Source organism: Pelophylax lessonae (genome assembly GCF_965119305.1).
Source record: "Pelophylax lessonae genome assembly, chromosome: 12".
In the NCBI taxonomy this organism is placed as follows: Eukaryota; Metazoa; Chordata; class Amphibia; order Anura; family Ranidae; genus Pelophylax; species Pelophylax lessonae.
Genome location: NC_138779.1, coordinates 132,499,667 through 132,526,338, shown reverse-complemented (window position 1 = coordinate 132,526,338; position 26,672 = coordinate 132,499,667). Strand labels below are relative to the sequence as shown.

General features: G+C 42.8%; 1 protein-coding gene across 1 annotated transcript in view; it reads right to left on the bottom strand.

Annotated features, from left to right (window-relative positions):
* KMT2A (lysine methyltransferase 2A) overlaps positions 1 to 26,672 on the bottom strand; it is a 342,071-nt gene that overhangs the window by 108,586 nt on the left and 206,813 nt on the right. The window contains exons 18-21 of the mRNA XM_082273407.1: positions 22,989 to 23,062; positions 14,458 to 14,648; positions 6,123 to 6,223; positions 2,579 to 2,716 (exon numbers count right to left, since the gene is read on the bottom strand). Of these exons, the coding sequence (XP_082129533.1) occupies positions 2,579 to 2,716; positions 6,123 to 6,223; positions 14,458 to 14,648; positions 22,989 to 23,062 (504 nt within the window). The remainder of the gene's footprint in view (positions 1 to 2,578; positions 2,717 to 6,122; positions 6,224 to 14,457; positions 14,649 to 22,988; positions 23,063 to 26,672) is intronic.

The following is a 26,672-nucleotide window of genomic DNA, read 5'->3' as shown; positions in this document are numbered from 1 at the left end:
TAAAGAACCCCCCACGTTGCCTGAGGTTAAAACGCTTCTCCTCTAATCGCATTGTATGCCCTAGAGTCCTCGTGCAATCCCTTCGATTGAACAGCTTTTTTTCTAAGCTGAGATGCCCATTGAGATATTTAAAAATTGCTATCATGTCCCCCCTCAGGCGTCTCTTCTCCAGGGAGAATAAATCAAGCGATTGCAGATGCTCTTCATAATTAAGGTCCTCCAATCCCCTAATCAGTTTAGTTGCCCTTCTCTGGACTCTCTCCAGCTCCAACACATCCCTCCTGAGGACTGGCGACCAGAACTGGACAGAATACTCCAGATGTTTTATAAAGTGGAAGGATTATAGTCTTATCTCTGGAATACATCTCTTTCTTTATGCATGCTAATAATCTGCTGGCTTTGGCAGCTGCCGCTTGACATTGCATGCTATTGCCTAATCTATCATCAACCAAGACTCCCAGATCTTTCTCCATTTTTGATTCCCCCAAGGGTTCCCCTCCTAACGTGTATTGTGTTTTTATGTTTTTAGTCCCCAAGTGCAAAACCTTACACTTCTCAACATTAAACCTCATTTGCCATGTCGTTGCCCTCTCCGTTATTTTGTCCAGGTCATTCTGTAGGATATCTGCTTCATGCTGTGAAGTTATTGCCCTGCCCAATTTTGTGTAATCTGCAAAAACTCATATCGAACTACTGACCCCGACCTCAATACTGTTTATGAATAAATTGAACAAGGTTGGTCCCAGGACTGAGCCTTGGGGGACCCCGTTTACTACATCAGACCAGTCTGAGTATGCGCTGTTTATTACCACCCTTTGGACACGCCCTTTTAGCCAGTTCCGTATCCAAGAGCAAACCCTGCTGTCGATACCTGCCGACCTTATTTTATAAATTAAGCGCTTGTGGGGAACTGTATCAAATGCCTTTGCGAAATCCAGGTACACCACATCCACTGGTCTGCCCCTATCTAGCTCACCTCCTCGTAGAATGTTAAGAGATTGGTTTGACAAGAACGCCCATTTGTAAACCCGTGCTGATTACTGCTGATGATGTTGTTGTCTTTAGCAAACTGTACGATATAGTCCCTTATCATCCCCTCCAGAAGTTTACATACTATTGATGTCAAACTGACAGGCCTATAATTTCCCGGGATATGCCTCTGCCCCTTTTTGAATATCGGAATCACGTTGGCTTTCCTCCAGTCCCCTGGTACATCTCCTGTCCTAATACTGTCCGCAAAGATCAGGAACAGTGGTCTAGATATAACCTTACTGAGTTCCTTGAGTACTCTCGGATGTACGCCATCCGGGCCTGGTGATTTGTTTGTGTTAATTTTATCCAGCCTTTCCCTGAATACACCCTCTGTAAGCCATAGTGGCAAGTCCTGTGTATTACTACTAACCATACAGTCATGGTCAGTGTACCCTTCCTTTTCCTGTGTAAAGACTGACGAGAAAAAAGCATTCAGCACGGTTGCTTTTTCAGTGTCCTCTGTAACCATCCTCCCATCATCGTTAATTATGTGTGCAATATGCTCTGCCCTAGTTTTTTTGCTGTTGATATACTTAAAGAATTTCTTTGGGTTTTTTTTACTATCCTCCGCTATTTGTCTCTCAAAGTTGATTTTAGCCATCTTGATTTCGTGTTTACTTTTCTTATTTGCCTCCTTGTATTGTATGAAAGCCGATACTGTGCCCTCTGCTTTATATTTCTTGAAGGCCAATTTTTTTCCCCTAATAAGTTTTTTAACGCTACGGTTTAGCCAGCCAGGTTTGGCTTTGTCTCTTCTAAATTTATTTCCCATAGGAATGCACTGCAAGATGCATTTGCTTAATGTGGTCCTAAAGCATTCCCATTCTTTCTCTGTGGTCCGGGATCCCAGGGTTTGGTCCCAGTTTACCCTTTCCATCAATGAGTACAATTTTGGAAAGTCTGCCCTTCTGAAGTTTAGGGTTCTTATGTTCCCCACTTGCCTTGTTATATTGTTATTTATACTAAATGCGATCATCCTGTGATCGCTAGAGCCCAGGTTGTCCTGGACTCCTTCCTCCGAGATTAGGTCTGGGTCATTAGTGACCAATAGATCCAGGATTGCGTTTTCTCTAGTCGGAGAATCCACCAACTGAGACATGTAATTATCCTGTAAGGTTTCCGTGAATAGGGCCTTCTTTGAGTGTGTAGTCCCCTCTTCCCAGTCAATGTCGGGATAATTGAAATGTGAAGGAAAGCATTTGCTTCATGGGTCGTAGCAAAATAAATGCACACCAACTCCATCAAAAGCGGAAACAACAGGTCTCGTTCACAGTAATAACATCACAATGTGACCCACTTCTAGCACAAAAAGGGTATCTAGTGTTTGGCTTGAGGATTCCATAAAGCAGGCCTTCGCTGTATGATAATACAAACACCCTCTACCCACTATTTATCATCCTGTCAAGATATTTCCAGCACTGAGGATTTTGGTTATCTTTGTATCTAATGCTCTTTTTTGTGAGGCCTTTCAAACGTTCCCTCACACTCAGCATCACTTCAAAGCATTTCAGTAAATGCAACACAGAGAAGCTCCAAAGAAACATACCAGCTGTTTCCCTCTGATAACTGCCATGTGCACATTTTTTAGGGAGCCATCATCTTCTTCAAAAACCTCTGCTGACCACAAAGCACAGTTAACATGTGTCCACTCATCTTGTCCAATGTAAAGCAGGCGTCCAGCATCCTACGAAAAAAAAAAAAAAAACATTAAAAGGGAACCTTTCCTGACAAACATGAAACTTCAATGTATGTGAAAGTCAGCTGCCTAGCAAAGGTACCATCCGGTATCAAGTTTTCATCCTTAACACAAAACAAGCACGAAAATAAGTCTTGTGATTTCATGATATGCATACTTGTTTTAAAGAATATGTTACCCCAACATTTCATATTCCTAAAAAAACAGTACTGTGCAAAAGTTTTAGGCAGGTGTGAAAAGAGGCTGTAAATTAAGGGCCGGTTCACATTAGTGCGATCACAGAGATCGCATGAAATTCAGAGCGCACTGCTCCTAAATTACATGCGATCTCTGTGCGGTGCAAATTTAAGCCATACAGTTTGTATTGCTGAATTCGCACCGCAATCGCACTAAACACGCACAGGACCCTTTTTTATCCGCAGCAGAATCGGATCACATGGTGGTTTACACCAGTGCCAATACGATTCTGTGCGAACTTGCAGATCCGCACTGCTATATGTGATCTCAACTGAGGGTGTCATTAACTTTTAATTTAACACCCCCTGCGTATCGCATATGGCAGTGTGAACTTCCAGGGGTGCGGATGCGATGCGGAAACAAGCTGCATATTCGCAGCGTTCATCGCAGAAGTGTGAACCGGGACTAAGACTACTTTCAGAAATAGAAGTGATAATTGTTCATTTTTATCAATTAATAAATTGGAAAGTAAAAAGAACAGAAGAGAAATCCTAATCAAATCCATATTTGGTGTGACCACCCTTTGCCTTCAAAACAGCATCAATTCTTCAGTCCTTTTCGGTTCACTTGCATACAGTTTTAAAAGGAACTCGGCAGGTAGGTTGTCCTAAATATCCTGGAGAACTAATCAAATATCTTCTGTGGATGTAGGCTGCCTCAAATCCTTCTATCCATGTAATCCCAAACAGACTCCATGATGTGGAGTTTAGGGCTTATTTGGGGTCCAAACCATCACTTCCAGGACTCCTTGTTCTGCTTTACACTGAAGATGCACCTGGTGCATGGAAAAGAATGAAGATCAGCGTGGAGGAACGGGAATAAACTTATATTGAAGATATTACACTATCTGGAGCTCCTTTTTTTCCTTATATCCTTTTGGCGCGAGGGGAGAAGAGACAGAGGGGGATCCCACCATCTCATCTACCTGGAGCAAGCCATAAGGAGAGGCCATTTCAGCCTGGATGGCTATTCAAGCTCGATTGGTCGTGGTGCTATAAGGCATACATGACCCTCGCCATCTGGTAAGTGATTGAATCTTACCATTGTCAAGGTGACATTATAGCTATATGGATTACTACTGAGTGGATTGAGCAATCATCACGCTGAGCACTTGCACTTTTTGTTTGGAAATTGGCACCGTCTGCACAAAAGACTCACTTTATACAGCATTATTTATTGGACTTTTTAATCTTGGACTTTTCACATTCATAAATGTTATATGGAATAAGGTTTATTATCTGCACTTATTATATTTGTCACTAATACCAATTTTATGAAATGTATTATACTCACTTATAATAATATACAGTGGGTACGGAAAGTATTCAGACCCCCTTAAATTTTTCACTCTTTGTTATATTGCAGCCATTTGCTAAAATCATTTAAGTTCATTCTTCTTCCTCATGAATGTACACATAGCACCCCATACTGACAGAAAAACACAGAATTGTTGACATTGTTGCAGATTTATTAAAAAAGAAAAACTGAAATATCACATGGTCCTAAGTATTCAGACCCTTTGCTCAGTATTTAGTAGAAGCCCCCCTTTGATCTAATACAGCCAGGAGTCTTTTTGGGAAAGATGCAACAAGTCTTTCACACCTGGATTTGGGGATCCTCTGCCATTCCTCCTTGCAGATCCTCTCCAGTTCTGTCAGGTTGGATGGTAAACGTTGGTGGACAGCCATTTTTAGGTCTCTCCAGAGATGCTCAATTGGGTTTAAGTCAGGGCTCTGGCTGGGCCATTCAAGAACAGTCACGGAGTTGTTGTGAAGCCACTCCTTCGTTATTTTAGCTGTGTGCTTAGGGTCATTGTCTTGTTGGAAGGACCTTCAGCCCAGTCTGAGGTCCAGAGCACTCTGGAGAAGGTTTTTGTCCAGGATATCCTTGTACTTAGCCGCATTCATCTTTCCCTCGATTGCAACCAGTCGTCCTGTCCCTGCAGCTGAAAAACACCCCCACAGCATGATGCTGCCACCACCATGCTTCACTGTTGGGACTGTATTGGACAGGTGATGAGCAGTGCCTGGTTTTCTCCACACATACCGCTTAGAATTAAGGCCAAAAAGTTCTATTTTGGTCTCATCAGACCAGAGAATCTAATTTCTCACCATCTTGGAGTCCTTCAGGTGTTTTTTAGCAAACTCCATGCGGGCTTTCATGTGTCTTACACTGAGGAGAGGCTTCCGTCGGGCCACTCTGCCATAAAGCCCCGACTGGTGGAGGGCTGCAGTGATGGTTGACTTTCTACAACTTTCTCCCATCTCCTGACTGCATCTCTGGAGCTCAGCCACAGTGATCTTTGGCTTCTTCTTTACCTCTCTCACCAAGGCTCTTCTCCCCCGATAGCTCATTTTGGCCGGACGGCCAGCTCTAGGAAGGGTTCTGGTTGTCCCAAACGTCTTCCATTTGAGGATTATGGAGGCCACTGTGCTCTTAGGAACCTTAAGTGCAGCAGAAATCTTTTTGTAACCTTGGCCAGATCTGTGCCTTGCCACAATTCTGTCTCTGAGCTCTTCAGGCAGTTCCTTTGACCTCATGATTCTCATTTGCTCTGACATGCATTGTGATCTGGAAGGTCTTATATAGACAGGTGTGTGGCTTTCCTAATCAAGTCCAATCAGTATAATCAAACACAGCTGGACTCAAATGAAGGTGTAGAACCATCTCAAGGATGATCAGAAGAAATGGAAAGCACCTGAGTTAAATATATGAGTGTCACAGCAAAGGGTCTGAATACTTAGGACCATGTGATATTTCAGTTTTTCTTTTTTAATAAATCTGCAACAATGTCAACAATTCTGTGTTTTTCTGTCAGTATGGGGTGCTATGTGTACATTCATGAGGAAGAAGAATGAACTTAAATGATTTTAGCAAATGGCTGCAATATAACAAAGAGTGAAAAATTTAAGGGGGTCTGAATACTTTCCGTACCCACTGTATATTGTAATTATTTAAAGCAAGCGCTATAGGTAGTCACCTAGACTACTTACCTGCAAGCAAATCATTAAAGTTACAACTCATTGACATTACTGAAGAAAGCGGTTACATAAGTAGAACAGGCCAGCAAAAACCTTTTTTTGTGTTCTTGAGGTGAAAAGGTAACACCAGTTCAATAAAGCCATCTTTATAAATACAATAAATAAGTGCCACTTACATTAGCATTGTCATCTCCAAACTTCAAACACAGGGCGCACTGGCGATTATCTTCTACACCAGGCGGTGGTAACAATTCTGGGCTATCTTCTCTACCTTGGTCTGCAGTTGCAAAAACAGAAACCAAAAAACATTTTTGAAAATGAAACCGCATTGAATGCAAAAACCTTACAGTCTAAGGCAGTGTTTCCCAACTCTGGTCCTCAGGGCACACTAACAGGCCAGATTTTAAGTATTACCTTGGGGAGATGCAGACTAGAGTACTGCAATCACTGAGCAGCAAATTATATCACCTGTGATGTGATGTATTTCAGTTTTCTTGCAAACCTGGCCTGTTAGTGTGCCCTGAGGACCGGAGTTGAAAAACACTGGTCTAAGGCCCAAAATTTACATTCATAAATACACATACTGCGGTCAATTTAGACAGAAGTCAATTAACCTATAACCATGCCTTTGGATTGTGGGAGGAAACCAGAATTCAGGCGGTCCCCGGGTTACATACAAGATAGGGACCATAGGTTTGCTCTTAAGTCAAATTTGTTTGTAAGTCGGAACAGGTAAATTTTTTAAGTTTAGCTCCAGCCAAAATAATCATTTTTAAGTTTTTTGGATAGAATAGGGAAGGGTTAACACCCCAGTACCATTTGTTTTGCTGTTTGTGCCCCTGTTCAGAAAATTTCACCTCACTTTCTGTCCCTATGGCAACTATATTTTGAAAATGTTGGGTTGTTTGGAAACAAGGATTAGTGATAAAGCTTCAGGCCCCGTTCACATTGCAGCGACCCGACTTTGCCGGGCGACCTCATAGGTCGCGGCGCGCTGCTCGCCCCGCAACCTCGGAGCGCCCGGCACGGACTTCATTACATTGAAGTCTATGCAGGTCGCTCCGGGTCGCCCCAAAGAAGCTCCGGACCCTTTTTCTAAGTCGGAGCGACTTGTGTCGCTCCTATTAGAACGGGTCCGCAGCTTCTCTATGGAAGGCGACCTACGGCGACCTGTCAGGCGACCAGGTCGCCTGACAGGTCGCCTCAGTGTGAACGGGAGCTCAGTGGAGACACCGCTTTTCCCATGAGAACTCTTACAGGAGTGAATTTCCCTTCCTAAGGCTAGATTTCTCCTCACTTCCTGTTGTCTCTCTTCGTTTGTAAGTCGGATGTTTGTAACCCAGCAACAGCCTGTACCTAGAAAAAACTTGCACAAGCACAGAGAGAACATGCAAAATCAATGTAGCTAATGTCGTGGTTGGGATTCAAATGGATGCCCCTAGTGCTGCCATGCAGATGTGCTACTAACCAATAAGCCACTGTGCTGCCCATTTAGAGCAATTATTGCAAAAAAATATTTAGTACAAACTGAAGTTGTGTGCTTTGTTACTTCCTTGATTCCCTTTCTAGTCTGTGCAGCCAAGCGAACATCAGCAGTAAATTTCGCTCTAATCGCTTTAACCACTTGCCTACTGGGAACCTAAACCCCCTTCCCATCCAGGCCAATTTTCAGCTTTCAGCGCTGTCGCACTTTGAATGACAATTGCATGGCCATGCAACACTGAACCCAAATGACATTTTTATCATTTTTCTCAGACAAACAAAGCTTTCTTTTGGAGGTATTTAATCACTACTTTGCCAAACAAAAAAAGACAGAAATGTATAATTTATTTCTATAAAAATTTGCAAACAGGTAATTTTTCTCCATCTTTGATGTGTGCTGATAAGGCTTTACTGATGGGCACTGAAGGGCACTAATAGGTAGTACTGATAGGTGGCACTGATAGGCAGCACTGATGATGAGGCACTGATTGGCAGCACTGGTGGGCATTGATAGGCGGCACTGATTTGCACTGGTAGGTGGCACTGGTGGACACCGATTTGCACTAGCAGGTGGCACTGGTGAGCACAGATGAGGCAGCAGTGGCTCTCTCTGTATTCGGGACCGATGTCCCTCTGAATGAAGCCGGTGATTGGCTTTTTTTTTTCTCCTCGCGCTGTCAGTGTGAAGAGAAAAAAAAAATTGATTACTGGCTTGGTTTACATCACATGATCAGCTATTATTGGCTGAAAGCTGATCACCTGGTATGGGGTTGGGATCGGTCTCGTGGACTCGCTGATCACAGAGTGGGGCGCACAGGCAGCTCATGCACGGGAGGATGTACAATTTAGGCCTCCCGGCAACTTAGGCCCGCGCTCTAGCCGTCTTTCGGCTATAGCGCCGGCAGGAAGAGGTTAAGGCTGCATTCACACCTGTGAAGTGCTTGGAACAGGTGAAAAAATGAAAATGTGCAAAGTGCTATATAGTCTGAATGGGGCCTAACAGCTTGTGACAGTGTCAGTGATTGCTAAAAAGTCAACAAAAACGCTGTCAGAACTATGCACCATAAGGTCTCAGGCACAATGAGTGTTTTTGCAACTGCTTCTAGGGGCATCAGGCATTCCTTTTTCCTGCCTCTAAACTCTTCTGTATGTTTGTTTATGTGTCCATGCACACAGACTTTTAGCGGTATTTAGTGGCAGGAGCTTTTAGAGGCAGAAAAAAAAAAAAACACTACAAGTGTGTCCAGGAGCAGCGGTGTTTTGGCAGAAATAACACTTGAGGACTGTAAAAGCATGTTAATAATAGGGGGGCTTAGTGCTTCAGTGTTAATTCATTTCAATGGCCAGAATAAATTATTATTCTGGCCAATTAAATTAATTATCGCCCAAGCTCTTGACACCTGTATCCTCAAACACAAAGTGATGACGCACTCCGATGTAAGTAAACATGTGAAGTTTATTCACCACTGTTAACCACTGAAAATCCAAACTGGACATCAATAAACTTCACATGTTTACTTAGATCAGAGTGCGGTCATCACTTTGTGTTTGAGGATACTGCTGGAGACTACGGATCTGACCTGCACCTGATCACATCTTCCCACCTGAGCGGCTTACCTGCGATTGTTTCAGTCTTGACACCTGTAAATGCGCCTTAACGTGTTAAACACTTTTACAACCATGAGGCATTTTTTCTGCCGAAACACTGCTGCCATGAGGAAAGGCTTATGGGAGAATTTCCAAAGCATTATGTGTGCGTGAGGCCTAAGAAGCTGTAAATATATACTGTGATGATGGGAAGTAGGGGACCATATTTAAGTAAAAAAGAGAGAAAAAAAAACATTTAATGTTTACCGTCAAGGGATACGTTACTACTACATAGACATTTATTACCTTAATGGAAGGAATGCATTAGGGTAAAAAATGTTTAGGCTTTATAATAACTTTATATGTATATAATAGGGATGTAACGATATCAAAATCTCACGGTACGATACAATTTCGATATTGACCTCACGGTACGATATTTATTGCGATATTGTGGAAAAGCTCACGGTATTGTTAGATAGCTCAGGCTACACCCCATTCTTGACCACAGTATTATGGTCTATAGGCATTATCCTTGGACACTATTTTATTATTAAGCTTTTGAACATTTTCTTTTTGCTATTGGCTAAATTATGTATACCATACCTTTCCTTCTATACTGGTGCAAATGCATTAAGCGAGGCAGGAATGCACTGCTTAGCTTACACTTAATATTTGCCCAAAAGCAATCCAGGCAGGCCAGGCACCCCATTTTCATTCCACTTTCAAACCCTTACACCCCTGCATTTAAAACACTCCCCTCACGCTCCCGCCCTTCTACCTTCTCTCTAAGACACCACATTTTGGGCCTTATGCTCTTGTCCCCACTAGCACCTATGATACCTCTATCAGATTGCTCATGCTCCCTGTTCTCTTAGCCCTGTCTTATCTCAATGTGCTTACTCTGTTACTATCCTCTTTTTGTGTAAATCCAGTAAAGTACACCCTTGAGTGGCGTCAGTGTTTTTTTTTTTCCATTTAATTTCTTTACACATTATTACACTCACCGGCGGTCCGGTGTCTTGCTCTTGCCGTGGTGCTGTGGTGCCTGTATGGAAGCTGCTCCGCCGAGGTCGCCGCTCTCGTGCGCTGGCTCCGCCTCCGCCCCACCAGCCCGCCCACCCACACTGCTCCAAACCAACTGGCAGCCGCTCGCCTCGGCTCAGCCAGTAAGCACTGCAGCATAGAGGTGAGTGACCGTGACAGACAGGAGCCGACGAGACACAGAGACGGCGGCCAGACCAGTCAATTTGAATACTCCGAGACTAGTCCCAGCCGCGGCTGCTAGCCGCAACATTTACTGTGTCTGTGTGTGGCAATTATTTTTTTTTTCTTCTAGTGGCCGCCCCTGATCATCTGCCGCCTGCAACCGTGCACCCAACCACGACGATATCGGGACACGTTAACCACCGCGATAGCGGCAATATCGTTACATCCCTAGTATATAAATAAATGAACTGCAGGGAAAAAAAATTATAGGGGAATTTTGTAATTACTGTGAAATCCATTTCACGGAGTTCGACGGACACAGCGGTCCATAAATCATAACTATTGGGTTATATTGCCTCCTCCAGGAGTAGAACTAGGCAGAACAAAAACACCTGGCTACGCCCATGGGCCATCCTCAGCTGGTATATAACCCCCCTCTCTGCTCTAGATAATCAGTTTAGTAGCAAGCAGTATTAGAAGTATCAGAGGGGTGGATGCTTTGTCCGTCAAACTCAGAGAAATGGATTTTACGGTACAATAATCACATTTTCTCTTTCGTTCATCGACGGACACAGCGCTCCATTATTTTATAACTAGTGGTATGTTCTAAAGCAGTGCCAAAAGGAAAATGAGGGGTGGGGAAAATAACCCAAGGCTAAACATAAGAGCCCTTAACCAGGAAACAGAAGCCTTAACTGGGTCACAAGAAGAAAAAAACACCTCTCAAAAGGGAACAGCCCCTCTTAAACAGCAGCCTGCAAAACTTTGTGGCCAAAAGAAGCATCCGCAGATGCCAAAGTATCTACCTTATAGAGTTTTTTAAAGGTATGCACAAATTTTGTAAAGGTATTGCAAACTTGCGATATTAATGCCTGATGACAGAAGGCTTCAATATGGGTTCAATGACAGGGAAAGGTGGAACCTGACCTTTAATGGAATGAGCCTGTGTCACCGTTTATCTGAATCATCTGGAGATGGTAGCCGAATAAGCGGCCAGCCCTTTTCTTGGTCCATCCTTAACCACAAAAAGCGAGTCTGACCTCCGAAAGGACTCAGTAGCTGGCAGATAGACCCGAATCGCATAAACCACATCCAAGGTATGCAAAGCGAATTTCTTGGGATGAGCCGGCTTGGCCCTCATTCAAATGGAAGTCAGAGACACCTTTGGGCAGAAATGATGGACAGGGAAAGACCCACTTTATCCCTATGGACTATTAAATAGGGACTGCGAATGGATAATGCCGCCAATTCCGATATCCTGTGGGCCGAGGTAATAGCCACCAAGAATGTCACCTGGGATAATGTAGCCAAAGGAATCTCCTGAATATTCTCAAATGGAGGTTTCCGGAGAACCGAAAGTACTAAATTTAAATCCCATGGCAGCAAAAGAGACCGTACAAGTGGAGCCACTTGTCAAACCTCCTGAATGAAGGTACGAACTAAAGAGTGTGTGGCTAGGGGTCACTGAAAGAAGATTGCCATGGCAGATACCTGGCCCCCTGATGGTACTCCAGGCCAACTTTTGATCAACGCCCTGTTGAAGAAAGTTTAAGATCCGAGCCACAGAAAAGGATCGTGGATGAGCGCCAATCGATTCACACGAAGAAATGTACGCTTTCCACGTACGATGGTATATCTTGCTGGAAGATGACTTCCTCGCCTTCACCATAGTAGGGATCACTTATCCAGACAGACCCCTATCCCTCAGTCCCTGGCTTTCAATAGCTAAGCCAGTAAAACCAGCAACTGTAAAGCAGGATGGTAGATCAGCCCTTGGGGCAACTGGTCTTCTCTGAGAGGAAGCCCTCAAGGGATGTTTACAGCCACCAGGATGATTGGAAGATCCTTGCTCTTGATTCCTCGCAGGAACTGCGGAAGAAGATTTAGTCAAGGATGATACTGGCCTTACTGTGGCCCTTGGACGCCTGCGGCGTCGATCAGAGGACCCAGTGACCTCGTCACAAACTTCGGTATCCTTCTGTGGAGCTAAACCTGCTAAAAGGAGCTGCATGTAAGACTGTGCAAACAGAACTGTCTTGAAGGTAGATGCCACCAGACACAGAACCTGTATGCAAAATGGGAGAGAGAACTATCTGCGTGACAGCAGCCGGTGAATCACGATCTGTGGTCCCTGAAATTTGTGCAGAGGAAGGACCACCCTGGTCAGAAAAAGAATCAGACCTAAGTAAATCAATCAATTCCCTGGACAGGGATAGGGGGGACCTTGGGTAGTTCAGACATCACCTGAACCTTTGCAGGAATTAAATCTGCACAAGGAGACTCAGGACCTAAAAATCCTTAAAAGGACAAGCTTTGACCCCCTTTCTGGGTACCCCCAAAAGAAACATTTCGCGGATCTCCTTGACGCTCACCAAAGAAGTCCACGGGCCAGAAACCAGCAAAGATGTCCCCCCACCCCAATAATGGACGAGGGCAGAACTTCATGCTGAAGGAGTCTTGTCTGCTGGTCCGGGGAAACTAGCTCTAGGCTTACCCGACCAAGGTTGCTTGGAACCTCCTGGGAAAGATTTAAAATATCTATTTCTCTTATTCTCCTTCCCAGGAGCACGATTTTCTATGGGCTGAGAAAGAGGGCCCCTGTCTGCGATGAAACTCCTTCCCTTTCCGTGACTGTGGCAGGAAGGTACTTCCCCCCCCCCCCCCGTGATACCCTTAATGATGTCATCCAGGTTAGCCCCAAACAAGCGATCGCCTTGAAAGGGAAGATCAATAAGAGCTTTCTTAAGCCACAGCATACGCCTAATCCCCATCTCTGAAACAGAAAGTTTGGACAGCACAGGAGCTGTATCCAAAGCTCCATAACAAATAAACTGCAGCTCATGGATCAACTGGTCCACTAATCAGCATAAGCAGCGGAGACCTGTTCATCCCCTAGGCCCTGGTGCAAAAGCTTGGCCCATTCAGTTAGGGTCTGAGACACCAGGGCTGGGGCAAAGACTGGCTACAATGCAGAACCAGCCAAAGTAAACATGCTGCATGCCACAGCCTCCACTTTGTCAGCCGGGTGTTTAAAGGACAGGGATTCCTCTACTGGGATCATGGTTGCTTTATTCAGGAGGGTCCACCAATGGTAGACTAGCCCACTTTTTTAAACGCTGATCTTCAAAAAAGGTAACGTACAGCAAAACGTTTGGGGACAACAAAGGGTAATTTTGGTTGTTCCCATTCCCTACAGGAAAACCTGTCAAAATAAGGCACATAAGGAAACACCTTTGGAGTACAATGCGACTTGTGGGTACCAAATTACACAGCCATGTCCCTGGCTTTATCAGCCCCAGCCTCCATTTTTAAAGTCTCATGCACTGCAGTGATAGGTGCGTCTACCAGCGCTTTTTCATTCTCTGCTGCGACCATGGAGGAATCATCCTCACTATCGGATGGATCAGGGGTGTGATATTAAATCCCCTTGGACGGGACGCGTCCACGGTGGTATCAGGCTCAGAATCAGATGAGACAGTCTGAGCAATGGAAGGCGGGGGATGCTTCCTCCTGGGCCTTTGTCCACACGCCAGATAGGTCCAGAGAGGGGAGAATGGGAGTGGAGGAAGCCCAGCTCAGTAAGGGATGTAAAGATGGTAGGAGGGAACCTGCAGGCAGGTCGAACCGTCCAAGGGATCGCTGCGACTCAGACCCAAGCCCGGTCGTATGCGACCCTGCGAGACATTTAACTCGCGGGCCAGCCTCTGTCCGTGAGGCTATGTCACAGCCGACCTAACGTGTAGCTGCGGTCTGCATGCACTCGCTGGCTGGGGGGGCCACTGGATCTCGATTACCCAGCCCGTCGCCCAGACCGGCAGTTAATTGTAGATCTCCCGAGAGAAAACGAAAAAGATGTAAGGAAGGAGAAAATTGCTAGGAACAGAGATCCCAGCCGGGAGCCTAGGTCCTTACGCCTGACTAGACAGATTAAAAACTGATTACCTAGAGCAGAGAGGGGGGTTATATACCAGCTGAGGACAGCCCATGGGTGTAGCCAAGTGTTTTTTGTTCTGCCTAGTCCTACCTCCTTGAGGAGGCAATATAACCCACTAGGTATGATTTATGGAGCGCTGTGTCCCTCAATGAACGAAAGAGAAATTAAGATAACTTATACAGGAATTTATATAGCACCAATTGTTACAGCTTTTTAAATGTTGTACATTCATATCAATCTCTTCTCTCAAAGAATTTACAAATCTAAGCCCCCGACCCTTCGACAAAAAATGTACAAACCTATTGTAGCTGGCACTGGCGAGTGTATAGGCTGTGGTGATGCTGGGTCTTCAGGACATCTGGGTTTGGGGGCCGGAATAATTTTTTTCATTAGTGGTGGTTGCACAGCCAGACTGTTCTCCCTTTCTTGCCACTGAGCATAGTTGTGATCCAGAGATGGTGGTAGGACTGCATTGGGTAACATGCTGTTACTGGATCAACAAAAAGTCAAGTTATTAAGATTAGCAAACTACTGAAAGTCTTTACTAAGAATACAGAATTCTTATTAAGAAGCTCAAAAAAGAAAAACAAATTACACATTTACCTGTGAAAACTGAAAATAAAGTATATTCCTATAAACAAACTACTTCACTAAGAATTAAAGTTACTGTGATGTAAAAGTACAACCTCCATGAAAATGTTAGGCCAGAACCTTAAAAAACAAGCAAAGTAAAAAAAATAAAAAAAATGGACTATTGACTTCCTGAATGCACTCCCAAAATCTGATCTACCAGGTACTAATCCGGCCTGAATTCAATACTTTCATTTTTAGCACTCATTTCCTTTGAGTGAAAAAAATGAATTTTGACTTGCCTGTAAACTCCATATCTTTGAGTACAGTACAGGACACAGGCATGACATTCTCTGAATATTTATTCAGACTCTGGGTTATATGCTGGTACCTTCATGTGATTGGACATTGGCAAACCTTTTAAAGACAAGCTCCCTGAGCACCAATACAAAACCTACCCCACTCCGTGAATCCTCAGTTTTGCAAAGGAACACAGGAACAGAGGGGAAGGTGGCCTGTATCCTGTACTGTACTCATATAGCCAAGTTAAAATTTCTTACATCTTAATCATACAGTACTAGACATAGGCTTGACCCTGGGACACACCCAAGAAATTAATTAAAAGGGTAGGCAACAACAAGGCAAACAGAACTATGCCAAAATGCCCAACATGCAAGGGTCCACAGACCTAAGTCAGAGTGCTGCCTTGCGGACAAAAATCTGCTCCTTCAGAAGACTGGACATCCACCTGATAGAACTTTTAAAAGGTATGTACAGAAGACCAGGTGATGGCTTTAGAAATCTAGGCAAGGGCTTGATATTGAAGTTCACAGGAAACTCCTACCGATCTGGTAGAGTGAGCATTTATTAGTGACGGAGGTGCATTGCCCTTTAGTGTGTAAGCTCTTGAGATTAGTGGTCTTATCTCCTAGTAAAATCGGATCTTGACGCAAGATGTCCCTTGCAAAAGTCCTAAAGGGTAGTACAACTGGGGAAAATATCTTTCTGATAGAAGCTTTAGCTCTGATGTGGACTCTGATGGCTCTGATCACATCCAGATAGTGAAGAACAGTTTCCTTTGGAGTAGAGCACCAAAGGACTAGGTCTTCTCTGAGGTGGAAAGCTGACACCACCTTTGGAAGAAAAGAAAGTATTGGGCCTGAGACTACTTTGTCCTTGTGAAGAATGAGGGATGGCTCCTTACAAGGGAGCCCCTAAGTCAGAGGCACGTTTGACAGACATGATCCCCACCAAGAAGGCTACCTTTCAGGAGAGATCATCCAAGGGAAGCTTCCAAATGAGTTCAAAAATTGTTTTTTTTACAAGAAAGCCAAATGTTTTTGGAAAGGAATGGACAAGACCATTACCTGTCAGTGATCATAATGTTATAGCTGATCGGTGTATTTCATCATTGTCAGCATCTCCTAAAAGCAAGCACCCAATAGCGGCCAAGTGAAAATGAGCGATTCCAATACAAATACAATTTTTTTGTGTTCTACAGAAGAGTTCAAACAAAGAATCCAGTGCTAGATCATTCGATAACAACCATCCACCAATAATTATAAACTAATGTAAAATAAATAAAATAAAACCAGCACCCTAATTCCCACTTTGGCATAAGCAGATTGTACAATCCCTTTAAGTAACAATCTACGTGTTGGATCTGACCGACAATCCATCTCATGAATCCTTTGCTACCCAACACATAGAACTAAATGTAAATGTAATTGTCTGTATCAACTGAAGCAAGAACAGCCATATGCTGGTATAATATCCAGCAGAAATAGGAAACACCAAACCACAGTACTTAAAAAGGTACAGTGGAATACTCAGATGTGTCACCAGTACAGATCATTCAGTGATCATTCAGAGACCGGAAGTAGGAAGCTCTTGGCAGCGATTGTTGTAACCGCATCGGCGGTGTTTGTATTCTACCTGAAAGGCGTTTTTTGATCTATTTAAATGTAAGTGCAAACTTGAATTTTATATATTAAACTTACTTGAAGTTACTACACTATGAGTTCTTCTTCCAATTTCTCCCGGTATGTGAGTGTTCCTAACCAGCACATATAGCAGCCACCTCCTGCTTGATGTCCATAGAGAGGAATTTGATCACGAGATATACAGCATTTAAAAGGAGACATTCCCTTGAGTCTACAGGTTGACAAGTGATACCTGAAACGCTCTTTGTGAGTGTTAATGGAGGTGAGCGGCCATTACACCCATTTATTTTGAAGCACCGCTCACTAAAGGTCGCACTGGGAATCACCGGAATTGTTTGAATTTCCACACTTGTTTAAGAACTATTTTTTCCATTTTTTTGAAATTTTATTGGGACTATTTTCTTCTTGATTGATTAATTATATCAGACTCTTTTCAGTGCATGATTCACCTTTTGACATCACTCACCTTGTCTTATTATATAATTTGGATTTTTTTGAAGAGTTGACAGTGGTTCGCCCTTCAGAGGACGGTTTTTTGCACTTCATATTTTTTTTTTTATTTATTTCTGTTTTTTGTGATTGGGTTTCAATTTTTGGTAATTTTACCACCTGTGCCACTTCATTTGGGAATTTTTACTGCATCACGAAGCGCGACATCTGTTCACTCTTCATAGGGCACTTTTGCCATTTTTTTGGAATTATTGTTTTTCTTCTCATTGGGTTGTTCTATGAAAGACACTGTTTTGTGTACACCTAGTCATTTTTTGAGTATCTTTTTTTAGGATACAAATTTCATTATTTTAAGAATTTTTCATATTTTTTTTGTCACTTATTTTTCACCACCTTCTTTCCACCCTTGATTTTGGGCTCATCAACACCTTAATTGCACATGCACTTCTGCACTTTATAAGCATTGATTATCCTTTGTCACTTCCAGCACTTTTTAGATTTTATTCTACAATATCAAGTGTTTTTATTATATGAAGTGATTTGCTTTGTTTATTAGATGGTTCACCAATCATAGAGTACCTGCGCTGATTTTACTGTTTTATTATTGCTTTTATTGTATGTGGTGACATTACATTATTGGCTGTAGGTCTCTGGTGCTCCATTCTTTTATTCATCTTCTTCCTCCTGGTTGCTGATCCTTCTCTCTTTTGGTAGCGTGCAGGTTCACTCCTACTATACTCCCTAGGAGAAGATATGGATCAGGATGTTCTGTAAATATTATTAACCTTAAGCAGCTTTTGGTTTATTTAAAAGAAAAAACGTTAAGGAGGTAGAATTTGGAATTCCATTTTGTACTCTTTGAAACCACTGACTTTACCCACAGGTCTGGGGCGTCTAACCTAGAGAAAGTCAAAAACTGTGACAATCCCCCGCCCTTCATTTGAAGAGGGCTTAGGAGTGGAGTAGGTGGATTTTGTGCTCCAAGTCTTATGCCAAAATAAAGGGATACATTTTTCCTTAGAAGAAGAAGATCCTTAGAATTTGAAGCCTGGGTAGACTGTTGAGGTAAGAAGTAGAAGCCCCCGAAGAGAGTAACTTTTTAACCTTCCGCTGTCAAAGGAGGACCTTTCCTCCTGTGACCTCATTTTTAAACACATGCAGTTTATTTTGCGTAAAACAACAAAAGCAAAATAACATAATTCCAAAACGTAAAATGGTACAAAATGCGTACAGATCAGTATATTATCACTCTAGCAGTTGCCAGAGTCTATGACAACAACTCATGTAAGGCAATGTCAAATATAACCTAGAGGAACAGTCATCAAGGAAAACTACTCTATATTCAGAATGCAAGTTGCTCAATTCAGGAGCTCCGTTTTATTTGTTGAAAACTTAGCTAGTAGGGAAGACAGAGGAATAGGTGCCATATCCAAGGAGAGAAAGGGGAACAGAAGAAAAAGGGTAGGAAGGGGAGGGAGAAGGAGAGGGAGATGAGGGGGAGAGGGGGGGGGATTGAGGGGGGAGGGAGGCCAGACCTGGTAATCACAGACACAGTCCTCTCGCTTCAACCAATGCACCCCAAATTTTAATTTTTTTTTAACTTTTCGGGCAGTTTCGACCCATATATGTCAGTTTATAAAGGGACAGCACCTGGTTGACCAACTCTCTCCACCGCCTAACCGTGGGTGCCACAGATGACTTCTATTTAAGGAGAAGTTTTTGTGCATAAAACGTTCCAAAGAAAAGAAAGCATAGATGACGGAAGGAAATCTCCAACTGGGAACCCACCCCAAGTAATAAAAAGGCAGGATCCAGAGGGACCCATCGTTGCACGAAAACACCCAGCTCCTCTACCACCGCATGCCAATAAGGCTGGAGGACAGGGCAGGACCAGACCATATGTTTAAATGTGCCCACCTCTGTTCCACACCTAGAGCAAGACTGATCAACCCCAGGGTATATAGTAGATAGTCTTTGCAGAGTATAATGTGCACAAAGCAAAAAATTGCAACTGGATAAACCTATACCTTGCTAAAAATCATCATAGGAATAAATTGTTGTTTATCCTCCTCCCATTCTTTAGCAATTAGGCCCGTAATGTCCTTTTGCCACGTCTGACATAATTGAGTCATCTTAGTGGCCTTTCTTCCTGAGATCCAAAAATAGAGAGAGGAGAGAATCCTGTCCGAATTTTGAGAGCTCAAGAAGCACTAAACAGAGTGTGATTCAAGTGTGACTGGGTTTGGAAATTGCACCCTAACAGCATGGTGCGGCTGCAGATATCTAAAGCACAGCCGGTTGGGCAAGTTAAATTCCTGCTTCAACTAGTCAAAAGTCAATAGAAAACCCATCTTTAAAAATATGTTTAAGGAAGGTAATCCCAAATCTAGCCCCTATTACAGGATCTGGGACAGACATCAAGTGTGGGAGAGATGGATTACCCCATAGCAGAGTGAAAGGCAAATAGCTATTGGGTTACCCCGTATACTTGGACATCTGCTTCCAAACTGTAACAGTGGTGGACATTAGAGTTGTTATGCCAGGGTTAGAGTTGGGGCCATGAAAAACCACATTACTCAGCTCTGCAAAGGAACTCAACATCGCTGATTCAGAATTAACCACCGGGATTGCTCTCAGTGGACCAAAGCACCAACTTAAAGTCATTAGAACTGCTGCCCAATAATAGTATTTATAATTAGGAAGGGCTAATCCGCCTTGAGACATAGGGAGCTGCAAGGTTGACCTCGCCAGTCGGGGTACCCTTCTCGTCCATATGAAGAAAGGAGTTGGTCTATTTTATCAAAGAAGACCTTAGGGATCAAAACTGGGGTATTTCTAAACACACAGAGGAATTTGGGCAGAAAGGTCATCTTTATCGGATTGACTCAACCAACCAAGATCAGAGGAAGAGACTTCCAAATCCCACATCTATGGGCAAGCTGGATCACTACCAGTTGGAGGTTAGTGGCTAAAAAGGTGGCAAATTCACAGGAGATCTGAATTCCTAAATATATAAAATGGGCAACTTCTAATAGTGGCGAACTAGGCGGCGGGTTCAGGGGCCCTTGCGCTAGTGAAAACAGAACTGATTTGTCCCAGGTAATTTGTATACCTGAGAGTTCCCCGAATGTGTCGATAAGAGTTAAAGCTGTATCCAAGGACAGACCATTATTTTGCAGGGACAACAGAGCATTGTCCGCATACAGGGATACCTTTTCAATGATAGAGCCCACTGTTACAGCTACTACCTCTCCCACCCCGCATAGACGGACTGCCACTGGTTAAACAGCCTTGTGAAAGTGGGCAACTCTGCCTCGCCCCTCTAAAACAGTGAAAAAAAAGGGAGGAAGTAATCCGTTAGTGCGGACTCTGGCTACAGGGTGTGCGTAGAAGAGTTTGATCCAATGTTTAAATTTAGGCCCGAACCCAAAATGTTTGCCGGACAAGCCAGAGATACCCCGACTCCATGGAGTCAAAGGCCTTCTCTGCGACTAGAGAGGCCAAATCAGACCTAGCAATAACAGTATAAAGTCAGAAGTTAATGTCTGTTCCATTACCTGGCATAAATCGTGAATGATCTCGAAAGAATGACCTAGTTTAGTAGATCAGCTAGGACTTTACTGAATGTCGAAAATGATGACTAAAGAGTTCTGGTGGTAGAAGAGCAGGGAACTGGATTTTCCCCTGGTTTGGGGGCCACTACTATGACTGCCTCAGACATGGAGGGGGAGCCAGTTATCAGTGAACACCACCTTGGGAGTCTCATACAAATGCGGAAGGAGAAGGTCAACATGAGTTTTATCAAATTCAGCCAGGAGGCCATCCACCTCTGGGGCCTTACCCTCTGGCATAGATATCAATGCTTGTTTAATCCCATCTGGTAATATGGGGGCGTTTAACTGCTGGCGGGCATTATCGCTAAGTACAGGGAAGTCTATCTCGTTCAGATATTGATTCAGCTGTGCCATGGAATATCGGGCTCTAGAGGTGTACAACTGCTGGTAATATAATGCGAAACTAGCATTAATCTGGTCAGGATCCAGTATTCAACCCCCCCCCCCCCACCATCTCCCTGTATACCCAAAATATGAGCAGAGGGAGTTTGATCCTTAAAGAGCCATGTAAGCAGTTTACCGCCTTGTCTCCCTGATCAAACGCCCTCTTGGGACTGATGTAGAAGGATCTTACAGGAAGCTTCAACTCTAAGTAAAAGACCTCTATGTAGGATAGAAGCATATTCTGGTAGATCATCCTATCTGGGGAGGCAGCATATTGAACTCCAAGTTCTTGGGCCCATGAAAAAGACGCACAGCACACCAACATCAAAACCTCATCCCAAAAACCTCATCCCAACTGTGAAGTATGGTGGTGGGGGCATGATGGTTTTGGGCTGCTTTGCTGCATCAGGGCCTGGACAAATTGCTGTCATCGAAGGAAAAATGAATTCCCAAGTTTATCAAGACATTTTGCAGGAGAACTTAAGGCCATCTGTCTAACAGCTGAAGCTCAACAGAAGATGGGTGTTGCAACAGGACAATGACCCAAAGCATAGAAGTAAATAAACAACATAATGGCTTAAACAAAAAAAATTGCGCCTTCTGAAGTGGCCCAGACAGAGTCCTGACCTCAGCCCGATTGAGATGCTGTGGCATGACCTCAAGAAAGCGATGCACACCAGACATCCCAAGAATATTGCTGAACTGAAACAGTTCTGTAAAGAGGAATGGTCAAGAATTACTCCTGACCATTGTGCATGTCTGATCTGCAACTACAGGAAACGATTGGTTGAAGTTATTGCGGCCAAAGGAGGTTCAACCAGTTATTAAATCCAAGGGTTCACATACTTTTTCCACCTGCACTGTGAATGTTTACATGGTGTGTTCAATAAAAACATGGCAACATTTCATTCTTTGTGTGTTATTAGTTTAAGCAGACTGTGATTGTCTATTGTTGTGACTTAGATGTTGATAACATCACATTTTATGACCAATTTGTGCAGAAATCCATATCATTCCAAAGGGTTCACATACTTTTTCTTGCAGCTGTATATAGCCAATTTATTTTTCCCATGTTTTGTGCAAAAATGTTATCATGTTTATATGTAAACAAATATGTGCAGACTTTTTGACAGTATACAATATTGGTGGTTAAGCAATGTTGTCTCCGTTGCAGCATTGGTTTATTTTCTATATCACTAGATTTGACCCTTAAGATAATGAGGCTAATCTTTACACGAAATCTAAAATTATTTAGTAAATCAGTCCATGTAACTCAACTCTGGCTTTATCAGTAGCCAAATACATACAATACAAAGCTCTTCATTCTAAATTAAACACAATAGAAATAAAGAGTTTTTAATCAGAATACAGAATTATTTTTCCCAACATAAGTCTTCTAAGTGTTGGCTATATGAAGTAAAATAAAAGAGAAGGTAAGAATTTGACAACTTTTAGTACCCTACATAGTTTTGCCCCGAAGTGCTTTCCTCCCTTGTAACCAGGCCTGAATGATCAATTCCCAGGCATGAACACTATTTAGTAATGTTTGAAGCTTCAAACCTGAGCAAACCCCGATATGATCCCAACACACAGCTTCCAAACAGAAGACTGAGAAGGAATAGAGCTGCAGGAAGGTATGTTTAAGTGGGTCGGGGGCAATGAAGGGACTTAGTCTTACAAGAGCAATGTTGGAGAGTCTATAATAACAGGTATTTATTAGTTCTCAAAGAGCAAAACATTTCTAATATCTTAATTTTCCGTTTGCCTTCCCAAAGGTCAAAGCTATCATTATTCAGGCATCATTCTCTTCCAGATATAAGAAGCTGGCTACAGAACCTCAACCACCCAAAGTTTTAACCCACAACTTACTTGCTGTTAACCTTATTTGGCTCCCAAAAGCGAGATTTCTTTACGTTAAACCAAGGGAAAACACGCTCCATTTGCTAGAGAAAAATAAGAAATATGCATATATCAGTAGTCAGATAAAATGTATAATACACAACTGATGGTATAGAGGAGGTCCAGGAGGCATCACAATATGCTTGCAGGTATTTGATAAACCTACTTTACAGTACAATTTCCACACCAAAAAAAAAAAATGATATTACTATATATATATATATATATATATATATATATATATATATACATACATACACACACGCGCGTCTCAAAAAATTTGAATTTCACCAAAAAGTTAATTTATTTCAGTAATTCAAATCCAAAAGTGAAACAAATTTTATATAGTGGCATGGTATAGAGGCAATCAGCCTTTGGCACTGCTGAGGTGTTATGGAAGCCCATGTTTGACAGTGGCTTTCAGCTCATATGCATTGTTGGGTCTGATGTCTTATTTTCCTCTTGACAATATCCCACATATTCTCTATGAGGTTTAGGTCAGGCGAGTGTGCTGGCCAATCAAGCACAGCGATATCATGATCATTAAACCAGACGTAGGGACTTGTAAGTGTGGGCAGGTGCCAAGTCCTGCTGGAAAATTAAATCAGCATCTCCATAATGCTGGTAAGCATGAGGTGCTCTAGAATTTCCCAGTAAAGGGCTGCGCTGATTTTGGACTTGATAAAACACAGTGGACCAACACCAGCAGATGACATGGCTCCCCAAATCATCACAGGCTGTGGAAAATTTTGCATTTTATTTGGAAATCAAGGTCCCAGAGTCTGGAGGAAGAGTGGAGTAGCACAGAATCCAAGTTGCATGGGGTCCAGTGTGAAGTTTACATAGTCAGTGCTGATTAGCTTTATTGGAGATGCCGATTTCATTTTCCAGCAGGACTTGGTACATGCTCACCCTGCCAAAAGTACGAACATCTGGTTTAATGATCATGGTATCCCTGTGCTTGACTGGCAATCAAACTTGCCTGACCTTAACCCCATAGAGAATGTGTGGGGTATTGTCAAGAGGAAGATGAGATACCAGACTCAACAATGCAGATCAGCTGAAAGCCACTTAAAGCAAACTGGGCTTCCATAACACCTCAGCACTGCCACAGGCTAATCGCCTCTATGCCACACCTCATTGATGCAGTAATTAATGCAAAAGGAGCCCTGAACAAGTATTGAGTGCATACTATACTGTACATGGACATACTTTTCAGTAAGCCAACATTTCTGTATTAAAAATCATTTTTTTTTTTTTGGTCTTATGTAATATTCTAGTTTTCTGTGATACTGAAATTTGGGTTTTCGCTATCTGTAAACTATAATCATCAAAATTAAAAGAAATGCTTGAAATATATCACTCTGTCTGTAACGTATCTAAATAAAATATAGGCGTTTCACTTTTTAAGTTGAATTTATGAAAAAAATAAACTTTGATAATATTCTAATTTTATGAGATGTGTATATACATACACACACTATATATATATATATATATATATATATATATATATATATATATATACATACACACACATACACACACATACATATACACACACACATACATACATACACAGTATCCCACAAAAGTGAGTACACCCCTCACATTTTTGTAAATATTTTATTATATCTTTTCATGCGACAACACTGAAGAAATGCTAAAATGTAAAGTAGTGAGTGTACAGCTTGTATAACAGTGTACATTTTATGTCCCCTTAAAATAAAGCAACACACAGCCATAAATGTCTACACCGCTGGCAACAAAAGTGAGTACACCCCTAAGTGAAAATGTCCAAATTGGGCCCAATTAGTTATTTTCCCTCCCTGGTGTCATGTGACTCATTATTGTTACACGATCTCAGGTGAGTATGGGGAGCAGGGGTGTTTAATTTGGTGTTTTTGCTCTCAGTCTCATACTGGTCACTGAAAGTTCAACGTGGCACCTCATGGCAAAGAACTCTCTGAGGATTTGAAAAAAAGAATTGTTGCTCTACATAAAGATGGCCTAGGTTATAAGAAGATTGGCAAGACCCCGAAACTGAGCTGCAGCACGGTGGCCAAGACCATACAGCGTTTTAGCAGGACAAGTTCCACTCAGAACAGACCTGACCATGGTCGACCAAAGAAGTTGAGTGCATGTGCTCAGCGACATATCCAGATGTTGTCTTTGGTAAATAGACGTATGAGTGCTGCCAGCATTGCTGTAGAGGTTGAAGGGGTGGGGGGTCAGCCTGTCAGCGCTTAGACCATACACCGCACACTGCATCAAATTGGTCTGCATGGCTGTCGTCCCAGAAGGAAGCCTCTTCTAAAGATGATGCACAAGCCCACAAACAGTTTCCTGAAGAAAAGCTGACTAGGGTTTAGGTCTGCAGACATGCTTGGCCATTGCATCACCTTTACCCTCCGCTTCTTTAGCAAGGCAGTGGTCGTCTTGGAGTTGTGTTTGGGGTCTTTATGTTGGAATACTGCCCAGCGGCCTAGTCTCCAAAGTGAGGGCATCATGCTCTGCTTCCGTATGTCACAATAAATGTTGGCATTCATGGTTCCCTAAATGAACTGTAGCTCCCCTGTGCTGGCAGCACTCATGCAGTCCCAGACTTGACACTCCCACCACCATGCTTGACTGTAGGAAAGCCACACTTGTCTTTGTACTCCTCACCTGGTTGCTGCCACACACGATTGGCACCATCTGAATCAAGTAAGTTTATCTTGGTCTCATCAGACAACAGCACATGGTTCCAGTAATCCATGTCCTTAGTCTTCTTGTCTTCAGCAAACTGTTTGCGGGTTTTCTTGTGAATTATCTTTCGAAGAAGCTTCAAATTTGATGCAGTGCGTGTCGTATGGTCTGAGCACTGACAGGCTGACCCTCCACCCCTTCAACCTCTGCAGTAATGCTGGCAGCACTAATACGTCTATTTCCCAAAGACAATCTCTGGATATGATGCTGAGCACGTGCACTCAACTTCTTTGGTCTACCATGGTGAGGCCTGTTCGGAGTGGAACCTATCCTGTTACACAGCTGTATGGTCTTGGCCACCATGCTGCAGCACAGTTTCAGGGTCTTGGCAATCTTCTTATAGCCTAGGCCATCTTTATGTAGAGTAACAAACCTTTTTTCAGATCATGCTGAACTTCCAATGACCAGTATGAGTGAGAGCGATAACATCAAATTTCCCAGACCTGCTCCCCATATACACCTGAGATCTTGTAACACTAAGGAGTCACATGACACAGGGGAGGAAAAATGGTTAATTGGGCCCAATTTGGACATTTTCACTTAGGGGTGTACTCACTTTTGTTACCAGCGGTTTAGACATTAAATGCTTTGTGTTGGGTTATTCTGGGAGGACAGCAAATTTACGCTGTAATACAAGCTTTACACTCACTACTTTACATTATAGCTAAGTGTAATTTCTTCAGTGTTGTCACATGAAAAGATAACAAAATATTTACAAAAATATGAGGGGGTGTACTCACTTTTGTGAGATGCTATATATATATTGATACACATACAGTATGTATTCATTAGAAATTACAACAGAACTTTTGAACTAACTATAAAAGATGTTTAATCAAGGGACACAGGGTTCCCTTACTCTAAGGTCATAGGGTTATACTACGCCTGGACACTGGCAAACAAGAA